The sequence below is a fragment of the Ptychodera flava genome, chromosome 7 (assembly GCF_041260155.1).
Source record: "Ptychodera flava strain L36383 chromosome 7, AS_Pfla_20210202, whole genome shotgun sequence".
Lineage (NCBI taxonomy): Eukaryota > Metazoa > Hemichordata > Enteropneusta > Ptychoderidae > Ptychodera > Ptychodera flava.
In genome coordinates, this window is record NC_091934.1 from 31,824,544 (window position 1) to 31,847,781 (window position 23,238).

General features: G+C 36.7%; 1 protein-coding gene across 3 annotated transcripts; it reads right to left on the reverse strand.

The window, feature by feature from the left end:
- Positions 1 to 2,566: 2,566 nt before the first annotated feature.
- On the reverse strand, positions 2,567 to 11,502 carry LOC139137285 (uncharacterized). Of its 3 annotated transcripts, none has more exons than XM_070705291.1 (4): positions 11,279 to 11,502; positions 6,924 to 7,340; positions 6,213 to 6,621; positions 2,567 to 3,026 (listed from the first exon to the last, which is right to left on the reverse strand). In XM_070705291.1, exons 1-4 carry the CDS (start codon positions 11,468 to 11,470, stop codon positions 3,019 to 3,021), a joined length of 1,026 nt encoding a protein of 341 aa, XP_070561392.1. In that variant the 5' UTR covers positions 11,471 to 11,502; the 3' UTR covers positions 2,567 to 3,018. The 3 variants fall into 3 exon arrangements, with proteins under 3 accessions (XP_070561392.1, XP_070561390.1, XP_070561391.1); XM_070705290.1 differs by lacking the exon at positions 2,567 to 3,026 and adding an exon at positions 9,363 to 9,444 and having other exon boundaries at positions 5,632 to 6,621; positions 11,279 to 11,473; XM_070705289.1 differs by lacking the exon at positions 2,567 to 3,026 and having other exon boundaries at positions 5,631 to 6,621.
- Positions 11,503 to 23,238: the final 11,736 nt, after the last annotated feature.

The window sequence follows — 23,238 nt, forward strand, 5'->3', positions numbered from 1 at the left end:
CCGTTCTGCCACCATGTGCACTTTCTGTACGGTAAGACCTGTAGCTCTGGTTTTGCCGTCTGACCCAAATACCCAGCCAAAACCTCGAGCTGCAGTACTGCAGCTATTAGTACCGGGTTACTCTCATTCGAGGCCATGTTTCCAAATACACTACGGCACTTTAAATATAAGGTGACTCCCTAGTTTACTGGAAAAGGTAGCCTAAATCAAAGCTTCGACTCCTCATCCTGCATCGCATAACCTCATGTCCGCATTCTGCATGGCACAATGCCATGTCCGCATTCTGCATCGCATAACGGCATGTCTGCATGTTGTGTCGCGCGTCTTCATTGCGCATGATCAAATGTAATTTCGCATTGAATATTCTTACGGTCAAATTCTGTCATTCTACATGTAAGAATGTCAAGTCTTCATGTCCAAGTTATCGCATTTTGCACCTAATCTTGTCATATCGTAATTTGATACGAATGTCAAGTGGCGGCACCGTGGACCAGTGGTTAGGGGAACGGACTCACTATTGGAGGATGGTGACTTCGAGACCCGGTTCAAGTCCCTGTAGATCCAGAGTAGCGGATTCACTGTTGGAGGACGGTGATTTCGAGACTCTAGGTCGGTGTTGTGCCCTTGAGCGAGGCACTTTACTCCTCAGTGCTCCATTGGGGTAGTGGGTTTATGGATACCTCATGGGTTTGCACCCGATAATGGACTAAACAAATAAAAAAAAGTCTTCATGTCCAAACAAATGAAAAGTTTTGAGCCTAACTATGGAGGAGCGATGCCAGATCAATGAAGCTTGGTTTGCATTTATGTATTTATTTATTTCAACTCTTTAGATGACTGATTGGTATATTTTCCGTTCGCCGTGTATTTAACTGCTGATACAAGACTTACGTGAGGCTAAAAAACAACAGGGAAGTCGAGAAAAAAGGTGTCTTGTTCCACCAATACATTGCTCAGTCATTGCCATGGCAACAGTGCATGACTGCGGCTTCAAACTTATTCCACACCCACCATACTCTCCTGACCTAGCATCCTCAGACTTTCATCTCTTACCTAACATGGAGTAACAGTTAGCTGGAAAGCATTTTGACGATGATGATGACGTCACATCCGCCGTTTAGGACTTTTTTACGACCAAGATGAAACCTTCTACAAAGCAGGGATTCGAGCGCTTCAGCACCGCTGGCAGACGTGTGTTTACCGCAAGGGGGACTATCTTGAAAAATAAATAACATAGAAACTCATTCCAGTAGGACTTCATAGTTGGACTCAAAACTTTACATCCAACCCTCGTATCTGTAACTTTTTCCGGAATCAAGAAGTGCCTCTATACATTTTGCTTAGTGTTGCCTCTCATTTGAATCGGACTCCCTAGATTACCTTGAAAGCTCAACTCATTTGAACTAAACTGCTTTCGTCTTGCTTGAAACTCATGAACGCATTAGTGTCGGGGCACAGTCCGTGTGTGTGTGTGTGTGGGGGGGGGGGCGGACTTGGAAGGGCCGAACCAGTTTTGAATTGGTTCCACTGCATGCTGCATTCGATTTAAATGAAGGCACTTTTAAGTCGAAGAAATCATACGTGAATCGGAGTCCAGTGCATTTGCTTAACTTGTGTGAATGGGATTCTATCTTATTTTATTTGACTCCGATTTTACTTCAAATGTGCCAGAATGTGGTTCAAAGTAAACAACCCATCATTAAAGAGACTAACTTTGCCCAGACAACATGAGACGTCAGAGCGCGTCATATCAACGTCATATGACGTTTCTAATATATTCATTTGTTTCCAATCATTGAGCCGGGGCACAGTACTGTAGATTTCCCAAAATTCATTATGATTTGTATCCTCAGAGATTTGCCAGAAAGGTCTACCAGGTCTCCCATGTGTAGACAAATTCATAGACTAGGTGTAAAAACCGTACTTTTAAGGACACCATTCTTCTCAATTCTCTCTTTAAATGATTTGGAAAGTTATGCACGATTGAGAGAGGAGATAGCATTTTTGTAAAGTTTTCCATTGATTGTGTCTTCAGCCATACAGAATAATGTGATGGAATGTAGGGAGACTAGTTGCACCTGTTTTTTGAAACAAAGGGATATTGATTTTTTCCAATAGAAATTACAAAAGAAATTTGCATTCTAAGTTTTCTCAGAGAATCATCCCTTCAGTTCGTCATAACTTGCTGCCTAAAAGTATGGCATTTGTAGTACCTACAGAATGTGACTTCCATGGTTGTTCAATGGTAATTTGGAAACTTTCACTGAAATTTATAGCCGTACTTTTACTTGATATTATTTATCAATTATTCTGATGCTGCACATTATTGCTTGCATACAGAACTGAAAAAGGTATAAGAAAAGTAACCTTCAAGGATACAAATCAAAGAGAATTGTGGGTAATTTATTGTACTGTGCGGGGCATCTATAATCAAAGTAAAACAGTTAATTTGTCACAATAAACATTTACCAAAAGAAAAGGATTTGTAGACGTATGATATAAAGACAAGCATGGGATCAGTGAAGTTACATGGGCCCAATGGAAGACCAAAATATTTTTATTGACAATGATTACATGACACAAGGATACCAATCACTCTTTTATAAGAGTAAATGAAGCAAGACAAATTAGTTTTAAAATGAACAAACAATATTTTTCAAGTAACACTATACAATGACATAGACAGAACAAACTCGGGGATTTACACAACAACAATAAAGTTAGAGAAATTAAAACTTGTGAAGTGTAAACTTGGTATTGTGTTGTGACATGAATGATTCTAGATGAGTTGCTTTGTTGGACTTTTATGAATTGCAAATTGTGTAGGGGTAATGACATGATCAGATTAAAGTAAATTAATTTGATATGATTGACATCAAAGGTTTGTCAATTCTATGCTCGTATATCAAATTTTCCTGACCAGTTGTTTTGCCTGAAAAAGCATCGTTCAATGTGTTGTTACGCTCCCTGGAGGTGAATTCCGCGAGCTATAATCGGTTATTAATTATGTTCAGCCCTTCAGAAATCTGTGGAGAGAAAAAGGAATAATATATATATATATATTATCCGCCAAAAAGTATTTGCGCACCTCGTTTCAGCCATGAAAATGTTTTGAAACCATGAAATAACATTCGGTGTGAATGGTTTTTAAGATAAAATCGCATATATTCAGTAAATTTGCGTGAAATAAAACACAAAAGACACAAAAACTTTGACCCGAGAATAAATCTTTGGGGAAAAATCAACAAGTGTCAACGCCGATGGAAGCATTACGTTTTCAAGGATGTCTGAATATTTCCACAGGTTTATTGTGTTCTCAACACGAACGGGCAAGCTTACGGCCAGCCGCCGTTAAACACCACCAAATCATTAAAATACACCACCAAACTTGACAGTTTGGTTGATACAGCGAATTCCAAACTCATCACCAGGTTGTCGTCGTAATCAACTCTCGAGATACACCATCAGTACAGTCTGCATATACGATACTGATTTTAAGGTAGAATGCAGAGACAGATAATCGGATTCTAAAAATTTACAATATTCTTTTGGCCAATGGGACTCATTTTGAAGGTAATCAGTAAATAAAGTTTTCCCTAAGGATAACATAGGGGATGGCGGCCATTTTGAATTTCACACAAAATAAGCAAAAATAGTTTGGTCTTATGACCACTGCAAACTATTATCATGACACAGTTGATAATTTTTTATCTGTAATATTAAAATACAAAGAAACAAACTACATAACATTACAATTCTGATATGTAACCTACTATATAAGGTTATACAGACATTTTGATGAAGGTTAATAAGCCTCTGTGTACCATTCTAGATCATCGACTCTGTCATACAGAAAGAGAGCTTTATATAATAGTGCAATAAAGGATGAACGTTGTCTTTACAAGTTGTGATGATCTTATGAGCATATTTCCCAGTAGTGAGAACCAACTTTTGCCATCTTGTAAAAATATTTCTATGCTAAAATTTGTTGGCGAGTTGGAAAATATGCTACAGCAAAATTGATATGCTTTGCAATGCACCTTTCATTGTATTCACTAAATTATTAATATTGTACACTCTTCTTTTTTATGTAAAGTACGATTTCAAAGGTAAAGATAAGTTCAGATTATTTTCATTTTATCAATGAATTCAGCAAAAAACCACAATGCATACAGTTAGGAAATCTATTACTCCAGATTGAAAATATGTAAAACTACGGTATATTATTGAATATAACAGGATAATTATGGATCTTTGCATTGAGAAAATTCACAAATTTCACATTTCTAATACAAAATACTAAGATAAGGAATAATGAATAATAATGAGGGTATCTCTGATAAGCTAAATATTGAATTTTGTAAGGAGTAACTCAAATGGTATCATTGGAAATGATGTTTTGACAAAAACTGAGAAAATTATAGACTTAATGAATTGCATAAGAAAATTTGACATAATTTGAATTTAACCGAATGAGGTCATCACTTTAAACTTATGAGCAAGATTTGACTACCGTGGGACACATTGTTGAAGAGAAAATGTTTTTTAAGAATATTGAGCAAACATTGGTAAACGATACTGAAATATTCCATTCTTATGCTCGTGTGACCTAGCTTAATGTGGGCAGGCCTAACAAGCTACATATTTCTCCTGAAAAATGTAAGACCACTGGTAATCAAAAGTAAGGAAAAAAATTTCTCAAAAAATTTGCATCTCCATAATATCTCTGAAAGCTAAATCTCTGATTTCTCAAAAATGTAGTCTGTCCTTAATTATAACAGTACTATATATAGTTTGACCATACCCTTAAAGTATCCTAAGCGTATATCCTAACAAAACAAAAAATTATGCCAAAAAGTATGAAAAATATGAGAATAAATACACTTAATATAAACATGTCATATCTACTTCGTTATAGTGTGATCTAAATTGGAGCACGTTTCACTTACACTATTTTTATTACGCCTACCGTGCCACCAGGAAATCGTCTACTTCTCTTCTTTAGGGTTCAAAGACAAGTATTGAAGCCTTCCGATTAATGAACTCTCTTCAGAAAATTAAGCTCGTAACCCGCTCAAAGTATATATTTTCTGAAAGCCAAGATATTGGCAAAAACTGTGTTTTGTATTACTTGACAGTTGTTAACATAAGGACCAAATGACAGTCAATTTGAATAACCTCTTATAAATCGGGGATTTTTTTTTGTTTCTCTGCCAAATGCTGCAGTATTTCGAGTCAAAATTAACATGATAAAAAAGTTGTCGGGTCAATCTTCCAAATGGTGTCTGAGATTTTTTAAATCTAGCCTACTTTTTATATTACATACTTTGAAATCTGTTAGACCAGAGATCAGTTAACGGTCACATAATTGTCGCGTCATAAACATGTTTTAGAGCCTACGATAAAAATGGCAGACACACTTTTAAAGATTGACATGGCACCTTTTGATAATGCTAATTTCGGCCGGAAATACTGCAGCGTTAATGCAGGGAAACGAAAAAACGACTTTAAAGAGGTTATTCAAATTGACTACTATGTGGTCTTTATGTAAACAATTGTCAAATAATACAAAACAGTATTTCCCAATATCTAGACGTTCAGAAAATATACACTTTGTTTGGGTAACGAGCTTAATTTTCTTCAGAGAGTTCATTAATTGGAAGAGCTCAATACTTGTCTTGGAACCTTAAGTTTAACTAGAATTATCTGTATCAAATTAAACAGAGCTGTACGATCTCTTGGCTTTCTAAATGTTTCTCTTTTCAATCTTTTTTACTATCCTTGGAATCTTATTGGGATTGTTGGTCATCATGAGCTTCCTTGCTATCTAGTTTATCACTCAACAGCATTTCCCCCTCCTTCATTCTGATCATTCTGTGCAGGTATTTGCTCATTTTCGGTATCATCATTACTTCTTAAAACAAAGTAAATAGGAAGTAATGGTAAACAATACAATAGTATACCATAGCAAAAAACATATTTAATTATTGCGCATATCATAATCCATATGAATGAGGAGCAAGCACTAGGATTTTCAGGTATATATTTTTTGTGACGCTTTGCCTTCTCTTTCATACGTTCTGACAGCTCAAAATGAACACAACTGAAAGTCCAGTCTTCACTCCTAATCTTCTTCTCAATATTAGAATGGTTCAAGATTATTTCTCTGTATTTCTCACAAAGAATGCTGACTGTTACATTAGAGCAATTACCTGGCGGAATCCATAGAGCTACTTCTTTTTCAAGTTGTTTTGTTTCTAAAGCTGCCTCATTATGAAGACGTGTCTTTTCCAAGGCATTCTCCTCGGTACCCAGCAATTCCTCGATGGCGTTGTTTCCCACCAAAATGATGAAAAAGAAAAATGCCTGTATAATGGTGTTTTTAGACTGCTTGCGAACAACTGGTAACATTAGCGCTGCCCCGCCTAAGGTAGTAACCACTGCTTTAGAGATAGCGTGGATGTTCTTTAAGTGAATGTCTAACTCTGCATAGTAATCAGCACTGACATAATGAGCACGGCTGTGAAAGTGCAGCTCGAAAGAAACTTCATCCAGTTTATCAACAATCGACATCATTTGTGTTGTACAATTGCTCACACTGCTAAACGTTGCACACGAGTTCTGTGAACAAAATAAATAGGGCAAAATCAAAACCTTATAATAATTACTGCTATTGACTAGTGTTTGCGTGAAATAATAAATAGAAATATATAAAAGCATACGTAGACACTCAAAAATAATATGAAAGTATTATACATACATAATTTCATACATACATACATACACACATACATACATACATACATACATACATACATACATACATACATACATACATACATACATACATACATACATACAAATTAAAAGGGTTAAAAAGTGTGACAATTGCTATACCGCTACAGAATGCAAATAATGTTTACCATTTTAACGGTGTCGCTTACACTGCTGCTATAGGGACTGTTTATTTTGTCAGCGATCTCGTCAGAGTCTGACCATGTTGGTTCCTCACATTGAGAGACTGTAGCTGGTGCGTCAGTCGGACATGATACCGGACACTGTACGCGGATTGCATAATTCAGGCAGTTACTGTCCCCAGGTTGATCGGAGTGGAAGCACATGAAACCATTCTCCAAGTTGCACGTCAGATTCACTTGCCCTGTCTGGTCGTAAGGGGTGTGCGGATGGGCGGCAAGTCCGCACTCAATGTCTATCGGGTCTTCACAGAAGTCGTACCGGCCTCGAAGCTGGTCTACCTGTTGGAATTCTCCTTTTTCTGACAGTTCGACATTGGCACCCGCTTCATCGTGCATCCACTCTGTCCATTCGTAACAAGCATCCTGTTTAGGAAAGACACAAAGCAAGGATATGATAGGAGAAAAAGATCTTATTTGATTTTGCAGGGTGTGGTCTGCATAATTAACGGTCAATGGCAAATATTAATTAATGTGTGCAACTGGTTATATGTCAAATATGACGACCACATTCGATATAAAATACATAGATAATTAATTATTTTATATACTTCAAAATCGAAAACTCTGAATTTCAACACTTCAGACTTCTGATGTAAGCTGGTCATACATAGGTTAGGTCAAGCTGAACGTTTGATAAGCACGACATACTGCTCATTTGTACATTTAATAAATTTTCTGATTAGGCCATGTATCAATATTGAATGCACTGATCGTAACCAAACCTCTGCTATTCATCGATCATACCTAGCTCTACTTGTGCTGTAAGTTTGATTTTCGTATTAGTAGCTCATTTGAATATTTAATCAATTTATGTAATTAGGCCAAATATCAATCATGAAGGCATTGTATGATTAAACGTATGTCATTCATTAATCTTTTTTGGCCAACCTATAGGGCAAATTTAACAAGCGTGGCATTCTGATTATTAGCACATTTGCATATTTTTATAATTTCTCTAAATGCGCGCTCTGTCTCTCTCTGTCTCTGTCTCTCTCTGTCTCTGTCTGTCTGTCTGTCTGTCTGTGTCTCTGTCTCTCTGTCTGTCTCTCTCTCTCTCTCTCTCTCTCTCTCTCTCTCTCTCTCTCTCTCTCTCTCTCTCTCTCTCTCTCTCTCTCTCTATATATATATATATATATATATATACTGGATGCACTCATTTTGACAGCCTCCCTAAATGTCGATCATACATAAGTCTACTTGTGCTGTAAGTTTGTAAGCATAAGCCTCTGATAAATAGTGCATTTGGATATTTAATGAATTTCTCTAATCACGCCACATGTCGTTACTGACTGCACTGATGTCTACCAAACATCTGATGTCATCGATCATACTTAGGTCTACCTGTGCTACAACTTTGTTAGCATAGCATATTAACTTCTTTGCTTGTCTGATGAAGTGCTTTAATTGTGCCATAAAATTTATCAAAGCTGAATACCGTTGAATTTTATAAAACTTCTTCAGTGCATTGCTTATTTCTATCCTTAGATATAGATATAGATCTTTTGCATATTTAATGACTTTCTGTTATACTAAAATTTATTGCAATTCTGTGGTAAATTGGTAATACCGAAAGTACATTATACTCTAAGTTTGATGAGCGTGATGTATCGTGTTTTGTTCATTTTCATATAATGAATTTATGTATGTAGGCCATACAGTAACCAATGCCCTGTCATGCCAAGACAGAATCAAGTCATTTTTTAAGCATATACTTTTGGGAGTGTGAGTTGAGAATAAGATCTCAGTCTGGATCGTACTGTTTTATTCGGTTACTGAAACTGACTCACAAGTTGTTACAATTATTAAAAAAAATGATAGATCTCTATAACAAAATGATAGTGTCTCGATGCTCAGTCTCGATTCTCATTTTGCCCTTTTTCTAAGACATACGGTCGTATATTAGTTTGATTTTTTATCTAATATGGCCATTTGTAGTCATTTTTAAATTTGTCTGTTCAGAGCCACGCTTTGAACTTCTAGGACTGATTTCAATTAAACTTGGCAGGAAGGCGTGGTACAAGGAAATAAAGATGCAAATTAATTGTTTTATGTGATGTGAACCAGTATGGCCACCGGGAGGCAATTTTGCTTAGATTTTTGTTAGGCTAAATCCACCAGATATGTCAAGACCAATTTCATTTCAACTTGGCACGAAGACAAGATATAGCTATGACATAAAACTATGACTATATATATCAAATCAAATACCCAAAATTACAGGCAGGAACTGTATCATTTAAAGGAATTGTTATAACCGAAGTTTGTTAGGCTGTAACTTGTGGAATTTTTAATCCAAATTGCTCGACTTCTTTGGACAATATGATGTCGTCGAGAATACATTTTAATATTTAACCATTAGTTTACTTTATCAGTGCTAATACAAACCTCGCATTCAAATAGACGAGCAGAAAGCACCAGCATTAACGTCAAAAAGCTCAGTCGACCCATTTTGTTGGACTTCTGATACCTAGACAACAAAAAAACGAAAGACATTTAAATGTTAGATAGTACATATGTATATGCATGTATGCATGCAGCCATCTATCCATTAAATGAATGGCAACATGGACTGAACATGTGTTATCGGTCACAAAACATAATTTTGCTGGGTAGAGTTCCTCAACCCTTTGCGCGCGGAGTTAGATTGGTGATCACATGACTTTGTCGGAAATACCCTACAGATCAGACCATTCTGCTTGTTTCATGTTTACTATACAGTCAGATGCGTGCTACAAAAGATGACGGTGGCCCTGCCAGACAGCATGAAAACCCAATAATACATACTGTATTTGCATGGATTATTGCCTGTATTTTAGCTGAAGAGTGCATATACAGATGAATACAGTCAATAATCCATTGCTTGTATTCAGCAAGCCTGTATTCATGTGGATTCATGTGAATTCACGTGTATTATTCTATAATACAGGTAACTCATTAGTGTGAATTTATCTGTATTATTGCGTTTTCATGCAGTGTGCCAGACAGCAAGATGTCCAGTTTCCTTGACAAATAACTCATAGGGGAAAATAACCCATGAGAAAAAGTCGGGAGCTTGAATGACAAGAAATTTGGTACTTGATATCAGATTTATAAGAAATTACAGAATCACTGTCAGCAGCCGAAAGAGTCTCCAGCAGCAACCGTTTTGGAGATGTCAGCGACCGCTGAGCAACTGCAGTTTGCACAACAGAATTGGGAGTAGTAATCATTGCAACGACACTTACAGTAAGTTAGATCCTCGGTCAACAGTTATCAGGTCGAGGTGATCAAAAGGGTCAAGAAAGAGAAAGGCGTAACTGGCCTCGGATCAAATTCTGTTAATTATTGCAATTGCTTGTCAACATCAGGAAATGTCAGGACCTTTTTGTGACTGCAAATGAAATTTCCAGACAAAGGGTTATGAACCGATAGCTTTTTCGCTCGAAGAGTCGATCACCCATGCGACCTCTGGCATCAGGCTCTGTCAAATAAATTACAGCTGAACAAATTCCTTCCTTAGTGCGTGGTATTTTTATCTCCATGTTTGGTGTGAACGAGATGCGAATAAACTCACTGACAATTGATACAACAAAATGCAAACAAGATGAACATTTTCATCGTGGTAAACCTAGATTGGCCCCAGTAGCTTAGATTTCCTCGGCAGCAGTTACTCGTTGGCCATCGCATTTACACCACGATCTACGCAACAGCCTATCACCAACGCGACAGTGTGCTGAAGTTTGTTCCTTCAATTCACTCTAGTTTAATATTTATATGGCCTCAACCAGGAGGAATTCTATGGTAGGCTGCAAAACACAACTTTGCAATTTGTCCCATAATTTGCTTGATTTGAGAGTATCGATATTTGCCTGATTGACTCATATGTATCACATGTTGATATATTTTAATGAAAAGTTTCTTTTGAGACGGAAATTACCCAACTTATGTGAGACATTCCATTTCGGTCCATTGGGATATCGGATTGTTTTTTGTCTCATCGGTGAGAATTTTCCCAATCGGAGTGATAATCAGGCTACCTCACAGTTCTCACCATATGTTGGCGAGCACTACAATTTCTCAGCAGTTAGCGGTGAGAATGACAGCAGAGTCGCACCATCAGTTATGAAGTGGTACTTTCTCATCCCAGACACATATTTTTGTTGTCTAGAACATGTCTGCTTTAACTCATGCAATTTGGTCAGAAGGGCAGTTGGCTGACATAACCTCTTGTGCGATATCTTTTTAAATAATCCTTCCGACGCAATAGATCTACGCCTAACAGCAAGCAAGCTTCTTTAGAAAATTCAATACAACTTACTTACCGTGAAGTTGTTTCTATTCACCCGAATTGTTAGCGTGAAAATGGCTTCTGTAAATTTACTGTGGCATCTATGAGAACTGTTTTCTTGTACAGTTGCTTTATCACAAGAGACCATACACTTCAAGAAATCTGTGAAATTAGAGATGAGATTTGCGAGAGTTCTTCGTATAAGTTCCGTTGCAAGAGTACCCATTATGCAATGCGCAGGAAATGACGTATATAATCGAAAAGAGTAAGTACTGAAAGCATCACGTACAGAAACCACAACATGATGGTTAGATCAGACTTTGGCTCGTCTATCTGGTAATAAATGTCCAGTGAACCCCGTAAACATTAGACCTAACAACACGACTCGAGGCACTTTTCTCATAATGTGGGCTTTCTGCGCTGAAAGTGAGATATGTGTTGGACAACACAAAATGAAACACATAACCTTTAAACTTCAAGCATATATAATCTGACTTTATTTTATTACTGCTCTGAAAGGAAATCCCACAAGACAACTAAGGGACTGGTCAGTTTCTTCAGCCTGGGGGGGGGGGCGGTGGATTCATGGGGGGTCACCCTGTTTTTGACTTTGGTGATAGGGGGGTCACCATGTTTTTGAAATGCCCAATAGGGGGGGTCAGTGTGTTTTTGAATTTTGATACCGGCTCATCATTGCCTAAAATGCTAGTGTCAGCCACAAATTTCATCATTCAGTTGTATATTTCTGTATGTCACTTACGGTAAAAAGAACATGTCAACAGGTCCCCAAGGACGTCTGCATATTAATAGAATAATTTTATCACCTGGAAATTATAAGACGAATTTCAACTGTAAGAAAGGAAAATAATATAACCAAGGAACATTTTCGGATTTACTTATTAACCTTTTGGCTGTGAGTTTGCATGTCTTCGTCGCTGTATTTCCATCAGGGCTCACACGGTCGACCTGTATCCGGCATCCTGCTTCCCAATGCTCCAATCGTTCCTTTGGTTGCCAGTTTCCCTTTCTCGTGAGCTCTACTGTCACGTCCGATTTCTATCCAACCCATATTTGCTACATTTCTGGTTTCCACTTCAGTCAGTCATCATTCGTGCCCTCTTTTTCGACCTCTCAAGATGGATCTTTACTCTGCTTCACCTAAGTTCTGGGTCACCAATATTAGCAATCCTTCACTCAGCGGCTTGATTGAAAGGGTCCTCCATCAATACTTAGCTCGTGTTAGTTTCTTAGACTCGAGAATTGCTGTCAGTTTTTATTTTGCTTTTACATAGCTGTGTTATTTCTTTTTTGTTGTTGTACTTTTCTAGTAAAACACCTTTGATAGACCTCACGGCAATTGTGACGTGTTCACCATGCATTGAAGAAAAGCCTATTAAATACCAATCATAGTTTTTCTTTCGTGAGTGTTACTCTTTTTTCTATTGCTTCCTTTAAACAAAAAAAAACACACAAAAACACTAAAGCCCTCACTCGTTTCTCCTCATGGCTGTTCTCATAAATCTTTCTTAAAGTGCGACATGGCTGAACTTTTTAAATACTGTTTAGAACTGACTGTTAGATAGTAATAATGTATAATCTTCAACAGGCAAAACAGAAAACTGCCAAGGTAAAAATGACAAGCTGTTATTACTGTTTTTGTGCTATTTATCGTTGTCACTGTAATTTGTCTTCAGGACATATTGGTTTCTGCATTCCGGTACGGCAATGGGTGTTAAATCATTGGTTAACTGATACAAAGTGTTTTCACTATACAAGTGGGGATGCCCGACTGTCGAGATATACCATACTGATGTTAAAGTAAAATGCGCCTCACAAACAGATATTCGGACTCTCAAATTTTACAATATTCGTTTGGCGCACCACATCATAAGTGTTGGGGGCGCACTTTGAAGCTTATGAGTAAATAAAGTTTTCACCGGCTTAGTTTCGTCAAAATCGTGAAATTAATTCTGCATTATATGGCAACATAGCGGTGGCGGCCATTTTGAATTTCAAACAAAAAATGAGCAAAACGTTGGTCTTTTGACGACTGCAAACTCTCAATCTGGCACAGTTGATGCAGTCTCTATTTATAAACCTGATATACAAATAAACCATGTAAAACTATACCAAATTACAATTCTGATATGTAACCAACTACACAAGGTTGTACAAACATTTAAATTGAGGCCATTAAATTTCTGTGTACCATTCTAGATCATCGAACATGTACTAAAAAGAAACATTACAGTGTGTTCAAGGATAAAAGCCGTTTTAGCAAGTTGTGAAGTTTTTACGGACATATCAATCCTTTCACTCACATTTGCCATTCGTGAATGCCAACTTTTGTCATCTTGTAAATGTGCCACCTCAACACTGGTATGCTTTGCAATTGTTATTCCCAAAGACACATTATATTGTAACCATTAAATTATTACTACTTTATATGTTCAGTTTTACATCTAAGATACGCAAACAAAGGTACAAATAACTTTATTTTTCATGTTATCATATGAATTAAGTAAAAACAATACAATGCATAAAGTTAGAAAGTTATCCATTACTTCTTGTTGAAAAAGATGAAAAACTACCGTATACTATAGAATATAACAGAATATGGAACTTTGCCTGTAGAAAATGCTCAAATTTCACATGTCTAACGCAAAATACTAAGGTAAGGAATGATGAATATTAATGAGAGTATCCCGGACAAGCTACACATGGAATTTGGAAGGAGTAACACAGTTGGTATAACGGGAAATATTTTGATAAAAAATGAAAAAGCCTAAGAGAATTGAATATGCAAATTTAACATAATTTGAATAAAACCGAGTGAGCTTATCACTTGGAACTTAGGAGCAAAATTTGATTGCCATGGGACACATTGCTTATAGTTGGGCAGATAAAATGAAAATCGTGCACTTTTAGTTAAAAGCATGAAACGTGGTACAGTTATACATTAGTCAATCGTGAATATTTTTCGATATAAATCCAAGTCAGCAGCTCCCTCTTGTGACCAAGAAAGGAAGTTATTTTCCCATTTCATTATTGGCTCGATAGGGTCAATTTCATTGTATATAGCAGGGAGATTTGGTGACTTTAAGCTTACTGTGTATGATTTTTTTGTTGATATGATATTTTTGTCATTTCAAATATAGTGCCAAGTCATTAGTACCCTCTATTGGCCATTAAAAGAAATTTCGATCATATTTATTTTGGATGCTTTTTGGTCAATATTATTATAAATAACAGGGAATTTACTGTCTTATATGTTTGTTTTTGTGCTGAAATGATATTTTAAGAGATGATGCCATAACTTAATAATGATTATTTATAAATCTTACTTTTTGCATCAACTACACTCTCTTTGTGTACTCTCTTACAGCATGGGAAGGGCTTAAGCTTCATCATGATAGGGTTGACACAACATGTGCTTGCTTTGATGAATGTTGTTATTTACAATCGAATTCATGTCAGGGTAAAGGTTAAACAAATCGCCTGTCTACAATAGTTATGCTAAGAACAGATATGCAGGATGTGTTAATGAGTGGAACATCAGTTTAATATTTCCGTATACTTATCGGAGTTGACTAAGAAGACATGGCTTGTACAAAGAATTATGTAAAGGGCTCTAAACAATTACAGTCACTGCATTTAAAGTGCTCATGATTTGAATTAACCTAGAAATTCATAACTTTTAAAGGTTTGTTGATTATTTTGTGACATCACCAAGCAAATGTTACTTGAGGCTAACATGTTAATGCCTCGATAATGATATGCGGTTAAATTGGACTCCTGTAGGAAATGTTCACAGGATTGGATTCAATACAGATATTACTGCATAGAAGAAAATGAATGGCTATTTCACATATCAACAGATGCATTGTGGTTAACTTTTGAAGCATGCTCAAGTTACACTTGATACATTTTATCTTACCTTACACTAAATGTATAGCCGAACTTTGCGAGTGACAATATACGGAGATTTTTTGCCATATTTTAGTACATTAAGTTATGTGGAGACCAGATCCTTAAATGATGATTGGTCAGTGATCACTTTTGATGCTGGAATGCAGCACTGAAGTGCAGTCACCCAATAAATTTACGTACCAGTGCATATGCAGACATTTGAGAAAGCGTCAGGACTTTTTTGCATTATAAATGTTTGCGCTTTAAGTATTTGCTAAAAAGCAAAAAGTACAGCACATTCAATTTGTTTGCAAGCTAAGTGTTGTTGTTGCATGTTATCAAGTGTCACTCACTGTAAAATCTACATGTCAGAATGATTGACAGCTGCTATTAAGTTATGTTGTAATGTTTAGCGAAAAAGTAATTTCATGAAGTATCACGATACTGCTGTTATTTTTCCCAAAATGTGAAATTCCCTGAAAACTCTTTTCGAACTACAATATTGGAGTCGATACTATCTTTTGGTACACGATTGCCAAAAATATTGATTTATTTAAACATGCCAGAGTTCCCATTCTTCTGCCACTAGAATGTCTCAATGATGACATCACGTAAAACTATGGTTTTATAAAAAAATACGTACTGATTATCTCTCGTCGGATTTCACTGAAAATAGTCATTTTACATTATATAACCTCTACTGTTATTTTCCCTGTTGGTGTAATAATTCATTGACCAAAAAGAAGTTTTTTCTTAACTTTATATGCTTGTTTCCAATGTCTTTGTAAAAGGAACGGGCATATCGCATGAATTATTTTTCTAATTTGCACCTACGAGTATCGACATTGTGAAAAGGCTTTCCAACTTTACAATTAGCGGGGACAGACTCTTCGCTTAGATTCTGTCTTGCAAATTCTCCATCGGTACCTTTTTTCTATCTATCGACCATTTCTCTGCCCGAAAATTTCCCTTGAAAGCCCTGTTGAGTATGCTAAAATTTCATAACGTAATAGTCAGTAATGAACATTAGTACCAGTCATAAGGTTTTGTTGCGGATTAATCTCAAAAACAGTTTCCCCTAAGCCCTGTTGAGTATGCTAAAATTTCATAACGTAATAGTCAGTAATGAACATTAGTACCAGTCATAAGGTTTTGTTGCGGATTAATCTCAAAAACAGTTTCCCCTAAAGCAATAGAGAGCAGTGCACTGAGAAACTCATCCTGAAGAATTTGCATAAATTTTTGTATGAGTTCTTGATTTCATAAATGTTGCTAAACTATGTTTACTCTTCGATTTCTATCATACAAGAGCTACCGTGTTCAATCAGAGACATGAAACTGAACTTAATTTCTGTGACACATTTGTATCCTTCTCCGGCCTATACCATTTGTTTTAAATTAGCAGGGAATTGCAGGAACACGTCAGTTACAGTCTGATAAAGAATGCATACTATAAGTACTTTCGAATTCATCTCTTGGATACTCTTACAGGAACAGCTTTCCCTTAACTGTACAGGTGTGTATTGTTACAATATATCTGTTTGTCTGTTTACCTAATTTCAATAAGTCTGCGGTCTAGTATGGCACGGAAACATTTTATGGAAAAAGGTATTGAGGGACACAGAATACAAGAAAAGGTCTGTCCTCTGTCATCGTAGTGTTTGAAATCTTTGTCGCAGTGTTGATACTCCTAGTTGGAACTTAGCAAATTGTAAAATGTAAGTGCTGCAATGTGTCCATTCTATCTTCAAAGACATTAGAAACAAGCGTACATACCAATATTTTAAAACATACTACTGTTTTGGTGAATGAATTACTACTCTAACAGGAAAAATAAAATAATCTATATGACTATTTCGGTGAAATGAAACGAGAGAAAATAAATCAGCACGTAGGTTCGATCAACCATCATAGTCTTACTTAATGTCATCATTGAGACATTCAATTGAAAGACGGGTAGCAACTCTGGTATGTATATAACCATGGGTCATATCTACTTCGTTATAGTGTGATCAAAACGGGAGCACAGTTACATGTACACTATATTAATGATGCCTACCCTGCAATCAGGAAACCTTACTCGCTTTTTTAAGCGAGCTAAGATCTCCTTGCTCTCGCATTGCTTCTGCTTCTAGTCATGGGACGACTCCGGGAATCTGATTGGGCATTCCGGGGACCTGATTGGGCTTTTTGGTCACCATTTCCTTCGTTTCCATCATTTTGAACTCTGACACTGGCCTCTTGTTCATTCCGATCGTTCTGTGCGGTCGCTTGCTCTCTACTTGTATCATCATTACTTATTAAAACATAGTAAACAGGAAGTAATGGTACAAAATACAATAGTATACCATAACAAAAAAAATATTTCAGTATTGCCCATATCATAATCGATGTGAATGAGGAACAAGCACTAGGGTTGTCAGGTTTATATTTTTTATGACACTCTCTCTTCTCTTTCATACGTCCTGACAGCTCAAAATGAACACAACTGAAAGTCCAGTCTTCACTCTTAATCTTCTTCTGAATATTAGAACGGTTCAAAATTATTTCTTTGTATTTCTCACAAAGAATGCTGACTGTTACATTTGTGCAATTTCCCGGCGGGATCCAAAGATCAACTTCTTTTTCGAGTAGTTTCGTTTCTAAAGCTGCCTCATTATGTAGACGTGACTTTTCCAAGGCATTCTGTTGAGTACCCAGCAATTCCTCAACGGCGTTGTTTCCCACCAAAATGATGAAACAGGAAAACGCCTGTACAATAGTGTGTCGAGATTGCCTTCGAACAACTGCTAACATTAGCGCTGCCCCACCTAAGGTAGTAACCACTGCTTTAGAGATAGCGTGGATGTTCTTTAAGTGAATGTCTAACTCTGCATAGTAGTCAGCACTTACATAATGAGCACGGCTGTGGAAATGCAACTCGAATGAAACTTCATCCAGTTTATCGACAATCGACATATGTGTTGTACAGTTGCTCATACTGCAGATACTGCTTAAATTTGCACACGAATTCTGTGAACAAAATAAATTGGACTATATTAAAACCTTGTAATAATTACTGCTATTGATTTGCAACTAACATTTGCGTGATATAAAAAATAGAAACATAAAAGCATACATAAATGTTCAAATTATAATATGTGAAAGTCAGGCAACTAAGGGCACTTTACCAAATACCAAACGTAATGGGGAGCTTGACTCTTGATTGTGAGGGGTCTTTCTCAAGATAATGTATCTAAGATTATTGATATTTCTCACAGGCTTTCGACCTTATATTACTTTAATATGGTTCCTTTATTAATAAGCATGGACACATAACTGATGATGATTACATCTTGTGTCCTGCGTCACAAGATGCCATACCAAATACCAAACGTAATGGGGAGCTTGACTCTTGATTGTGAGGGGTCTTTCTCAAGATAATGTATCTAAGATTATTGATATTTCTCACAGGCTTTCGACCTTATATTACTTTAATATGGTTCCTTTATTAATAAGCATGGACACATAACTGATGATGATTACATCTTGTGTCCTGCGTCACAAGATGCCATATAGCTTACCGATAAGATGAAGACTTGGGCCCCATGGGTTTGCTGTGATGAGCTTGTGAAACTAGGTTTTAGCGCGATACATGATTTAGTGAGCGTGTGAGTGTTGACGCAGTAATATACTTGTGTAAGCAAACTGTTTAGGAAAATATCTAGTGCTATTAGCAATAATCCTAGCCAGGTTGATGAGGCAATTATTTAAGACCATGGCAAGGAGTTGAAAAGGAGGACTTAGTATCATTGATTAAAAGACTAAAGTAGGAAGTATTCAGCAAAATAATTTTTCGTTAGCATCATAACTACGAGTACCTATTGTTGTATATGTAACTGTCACAATCATGGCCATTTAAATTTCCAAAGTGGTCCACACTTAAAACAGCATCTTTTCTACACCTGTAAATTCACTGAGACCTTCTGGAACGAGTTTCACACATTTTTCGAGGAATCTCTCAGTTTGTTCACGAGACATAACTTAAATGAAGTGCTCTTTGGTGTTGACGGTTACTCTGACATTCATAATCACTTGATACTGTTAGCCAAAAGACACATCTATACCATGAAAATGAAACAGAGTAAACCACACTTTGCAGCTTTTATGTTGCAAGTGAAATTCAACTACCATCTAGAGTATGGAATAGCTCTGGAAAAAGACAAATTAGAGAGACATTGCAGCAAACGGATTTCAATTTTACACAAAATTGTAGATAACTAAGCACTGTACTTCAATTTAATTTAAGTTACTGTTACTAAAGAAAATGTTACCAATAAAAAAACTTAAACACAACAAACCTGCCAAATAATAGAATTGAAGTAAATGTGTGATAGAAAACCTAAATGGGAAAGGGCAATATGTTTTGCAGTAAGGTGAAGGTTATTCCAATGCCAGTTTGGCATGGTAGTCCGATAGCGCTTGTGTTTATGTCTATGTTTATGTTTATTGTGACTCACAGGCCAGAGGCAATAGTAGTTTTATTGGCAGAACAAGTAGACGGCTTAGCACAAAAATAGTTTCTGAACCCCTTACAGATATGACCTTAGAGACGAAAGATTTAGAGATAGTAAGTAAGGGAATATGTTTTAGGCTCCAGCATGGTTGACTCTGCCGCTTATCAATGGTTTGAAGAGTAAATTTTTCTCACCAATGAAATATTAAAAGTAAAGGGGCACAAAGCCATATGTGGGGTCAATGATTACTCTTTTAAGTTTTGATCTTATTACAAAGTAACTTGGAAAGGGTTAAATATTTTTCTATATATACCGATGTAGTTGATGAAAATGGATGAAGCTCAACAACCAACAACACAGCCACAAGTGACTAATGAAGTTTCACAGCTGGCGACAACACAATCCCGTGAGGAAAAGAGAATTATAATACCGAGGTAGGATATGTAAAAATCCGCGACTGGTTCTCGCAGGGAATACGATGGCAGAATTGATCAACAAATTTAAAATAAATTGGAGAACCACCATGTGCATCAGGAACCGACTGAACAGCCGCGCAGCTACAGGTTTGTTATCTAATGCTTGGTGTAATAGGTGTCAGTTAAAAAACTGTTCGTCTATTTCATTTTAGACAAGTACATGCTTGCCTTCAAATCCGGCTGTCGCCCATTCAGGAATCGACAAGATAGGAGGCCCTGTTACAACCGATAGCGTAGTAACTACCGATAACGTATCAAACTCGATAACGTAGTAAATCAACAGATAACGTAGTAACGAACCGAAAACGTAGTAATTTTTCTAACCGTTTACCGATAATGTAGTAATTTTTCCTAACCGATAACGTATTAACAAATTTACCGATAACGTATCGAATCAACTGATAATATATTGGGTCAAGTGATTCCTGGGAATAGATTCATAGAGATAGATCTTTCCTCGATCGATCGATCAATCCAGTGATCAATCGATAGATCGACAGCTTGATCGATCAGTGCACTGACCTATCGATCGATCAATGTTTCTATCGATTGAAATCGATCGATATTTCTATCGATTGAATGATTGAATAAATTGATCAATTGCTCGACTACGAGAACGATTGTAGTTCAATATATATGTTTATATATATTCCGATGGATAGATAGATCGATCGACGGATAGATAAATAGAGGGACTGTGTATCAAAATCAACCCATAATGTAGCCAAGTGAACAATGACGTATCAAATCAACCGATGACGTATTAAATCAACCAATTATGTGTCAAATCAACCAATAACCTTGCCAAGTCAAAGAGTAAAGATTCCAATCAACTTATAATGCATCAAGTCAACAAATAAATTATCAATCGACCGATGAAGTATTAATAAATGGAAACTAACTGAATATAAATGAGTGTTGTATCCTTCCTTTTTTTAAATCTATCAGTTACACCTTCAGAGTTACATATACTTGAAGTATACTGTTTTGCTTTCCTGATATTACTCAGACATCACGAATCGAATTTCATCAATTTGGGAAATGCGAACTAATTGATAAGTATTCCTGCAGGATGAATTCAAGATACAACACAAATGTGAGTGTCGACACACTTTCTAAGTCGGGTGGACTTGGAAAAAAGTTTACGACATGACCGATTATAAAATTTCGTTACTTACAACGTCAGTATATAAAAATGACAATATAACAATAAGTCGAAAGATTTTGTAGACAACACATTGCTTTTTCTTTTCTTTTTATACTTTCTGTCGTGCTTCACGTCAAGTCACATCTTATATCACAGACAAATAGTATACACAGACTGGAAACGCATGCATGCCTTTTGTTCCATGGTCGTCTCGGTAGACTATTGGCTTTTCATATTAAAATGAGCTTCAAAGGTGTTAAACTTTTCGGAGGCTTTGTTTATGGTTGATAATTACACGAGATTATGCGAAAAATACGACGAGATGGCATCGTACTGCCAGTCGCGTAGCAACCATAGTTACTTTGTGAGCTCTCAGGCCAGAAACACTGCTTCACGCCAATCAAAACATAACACGCCAGCAGTTTCATAAACATGTCCTTCCTTGACGCAGACGGTATGACTGACCATAGGTAAAACCAGACAGTATCGATAAAAGACTTTCAAATTTGGTTCAAACACACTCATATATTCATAAAAATATGAGAGAAATTTTTAAAACGGTAAAACTCACTTTCCTGAAGCTCAAAACACTCCCGTTTTCGCCAGCACGTCAATTCCGCTCAGCACCACACGACAACAACAACAAAAACTTTGCCGAACATACTTTCGCTTAACAATTGGCGAAAATCCGAAAATTACCGAAGGATGCATGGTCGGCACTCTTCGGAAAAGAGAGGCGAGAGCAACCTAAGGCGAGGCGAACATGGATGGATTACGTAAACGCTTCACGCCTTAACAATACCCGTTGCGACTCTGTCCATGTTTCTCTGTGATTATATGAAGTAGGATTACGAAGGCATCGCAAAATTATTGAGCAGTCGTACATAGTATAGTGCTGATAGAAAAAATGCTCAGGCCAAGAAAATAAAGTTTGTTTCTCATACTCGCGCGCTTCAATTCAAACCCGCCGCGTTAACCTTTTTCTGCTCATGAGGAATAAAATGAAAAAGATAAAAAAAATATAAATAAAAAACGAAAATATGCGACGATAGTGCATAACACACTGCTGTGTAAAACAGAATTGTGAACAAAATAAATGACACTAACAATCCAATCAGAACTGTACACACATGTCACTGTTATATTAAGCTGTCAAAACTTTGCATCGCTGCCTTAAAAGTCAAACCACAGAACTGTTTTCTATACCAAAATACTAAAGCAACACTGCTGTGTATTTATCTCTGCGCGCATTCCTATGTCGCTTTCATGTTTTTTGCGCGTTCTTGTCGGTTAAAAAATAAAAAAATTGAGAAGAAAAAAAAACCGCGTAACCGCATCATTTTTGCAATATGTCTAGGATGAGAAATAAACTTTTTATTTTCTTGGCCTTGCCAGATTTCACTCATGCATATATTTCCTGCATGTTAATCACTAATATGCTTACCCTTTTCAAATGCACCCGATGGAGATTTTCAATAACATGAAAAATCGTCAATTGTGCGAATAAATCATTAACATTCTTTGGTTAATCGCTAATACGCAGTTACTTCTATCAGTGACGTATCCAATATGTGTGCGAAATTTGCGATGTTGGCTGTCGGTGATTGCGGTATTGCCATTGGTCAGATAGAGCCAAAACACAGTCCCGAAGGGAACAGGTCTTCCGTTTTGTAGCTGGTCCGATTACTTTGTTAAAAATGTTTTGTGATAATCACATTTTATATGCGAGGCAAAGTATTCCCACGATCGACTTGTCTGTATAACTTTTGTTGCAGTACGAACGACTCACTTTTACCCAACTAGAACTAAACTGTATAGCTATAGCAAGACAAGAAACAACTTCCCAAACCAATTCCAGTAGTTTGACAACATGGAGATCAGCTTATTCCTTCGTACTACCATGAAAGGAGTCGAAACACGATTAATTTGCTGCAGAAATTTGTACCAATTTACGCTAAACGGAAAA

Coding starts and splice junctions, on each gene's coding strand:
- LOC139137285 (XM_070705289.1), bottom strand. CDS start 11,470: ATGGGTACTCTTGCAACGGAACTTATACGAAGAACTCTCGCAAATCTC. Junction 7,341..11,278: donor TGAATAGAAACAACTTCACG/GTAAGTAAGTTG, acceptor TTTCCTAAACAG/GATGCTTGTTACGAATGGAC. Junction 6,622..6,923: donor TAAGCGACACCGTTAAAATG/GTAAACATTATT, acceptor TTTTGTTCACAG/AACTCGTGTGCAACGTTTAG.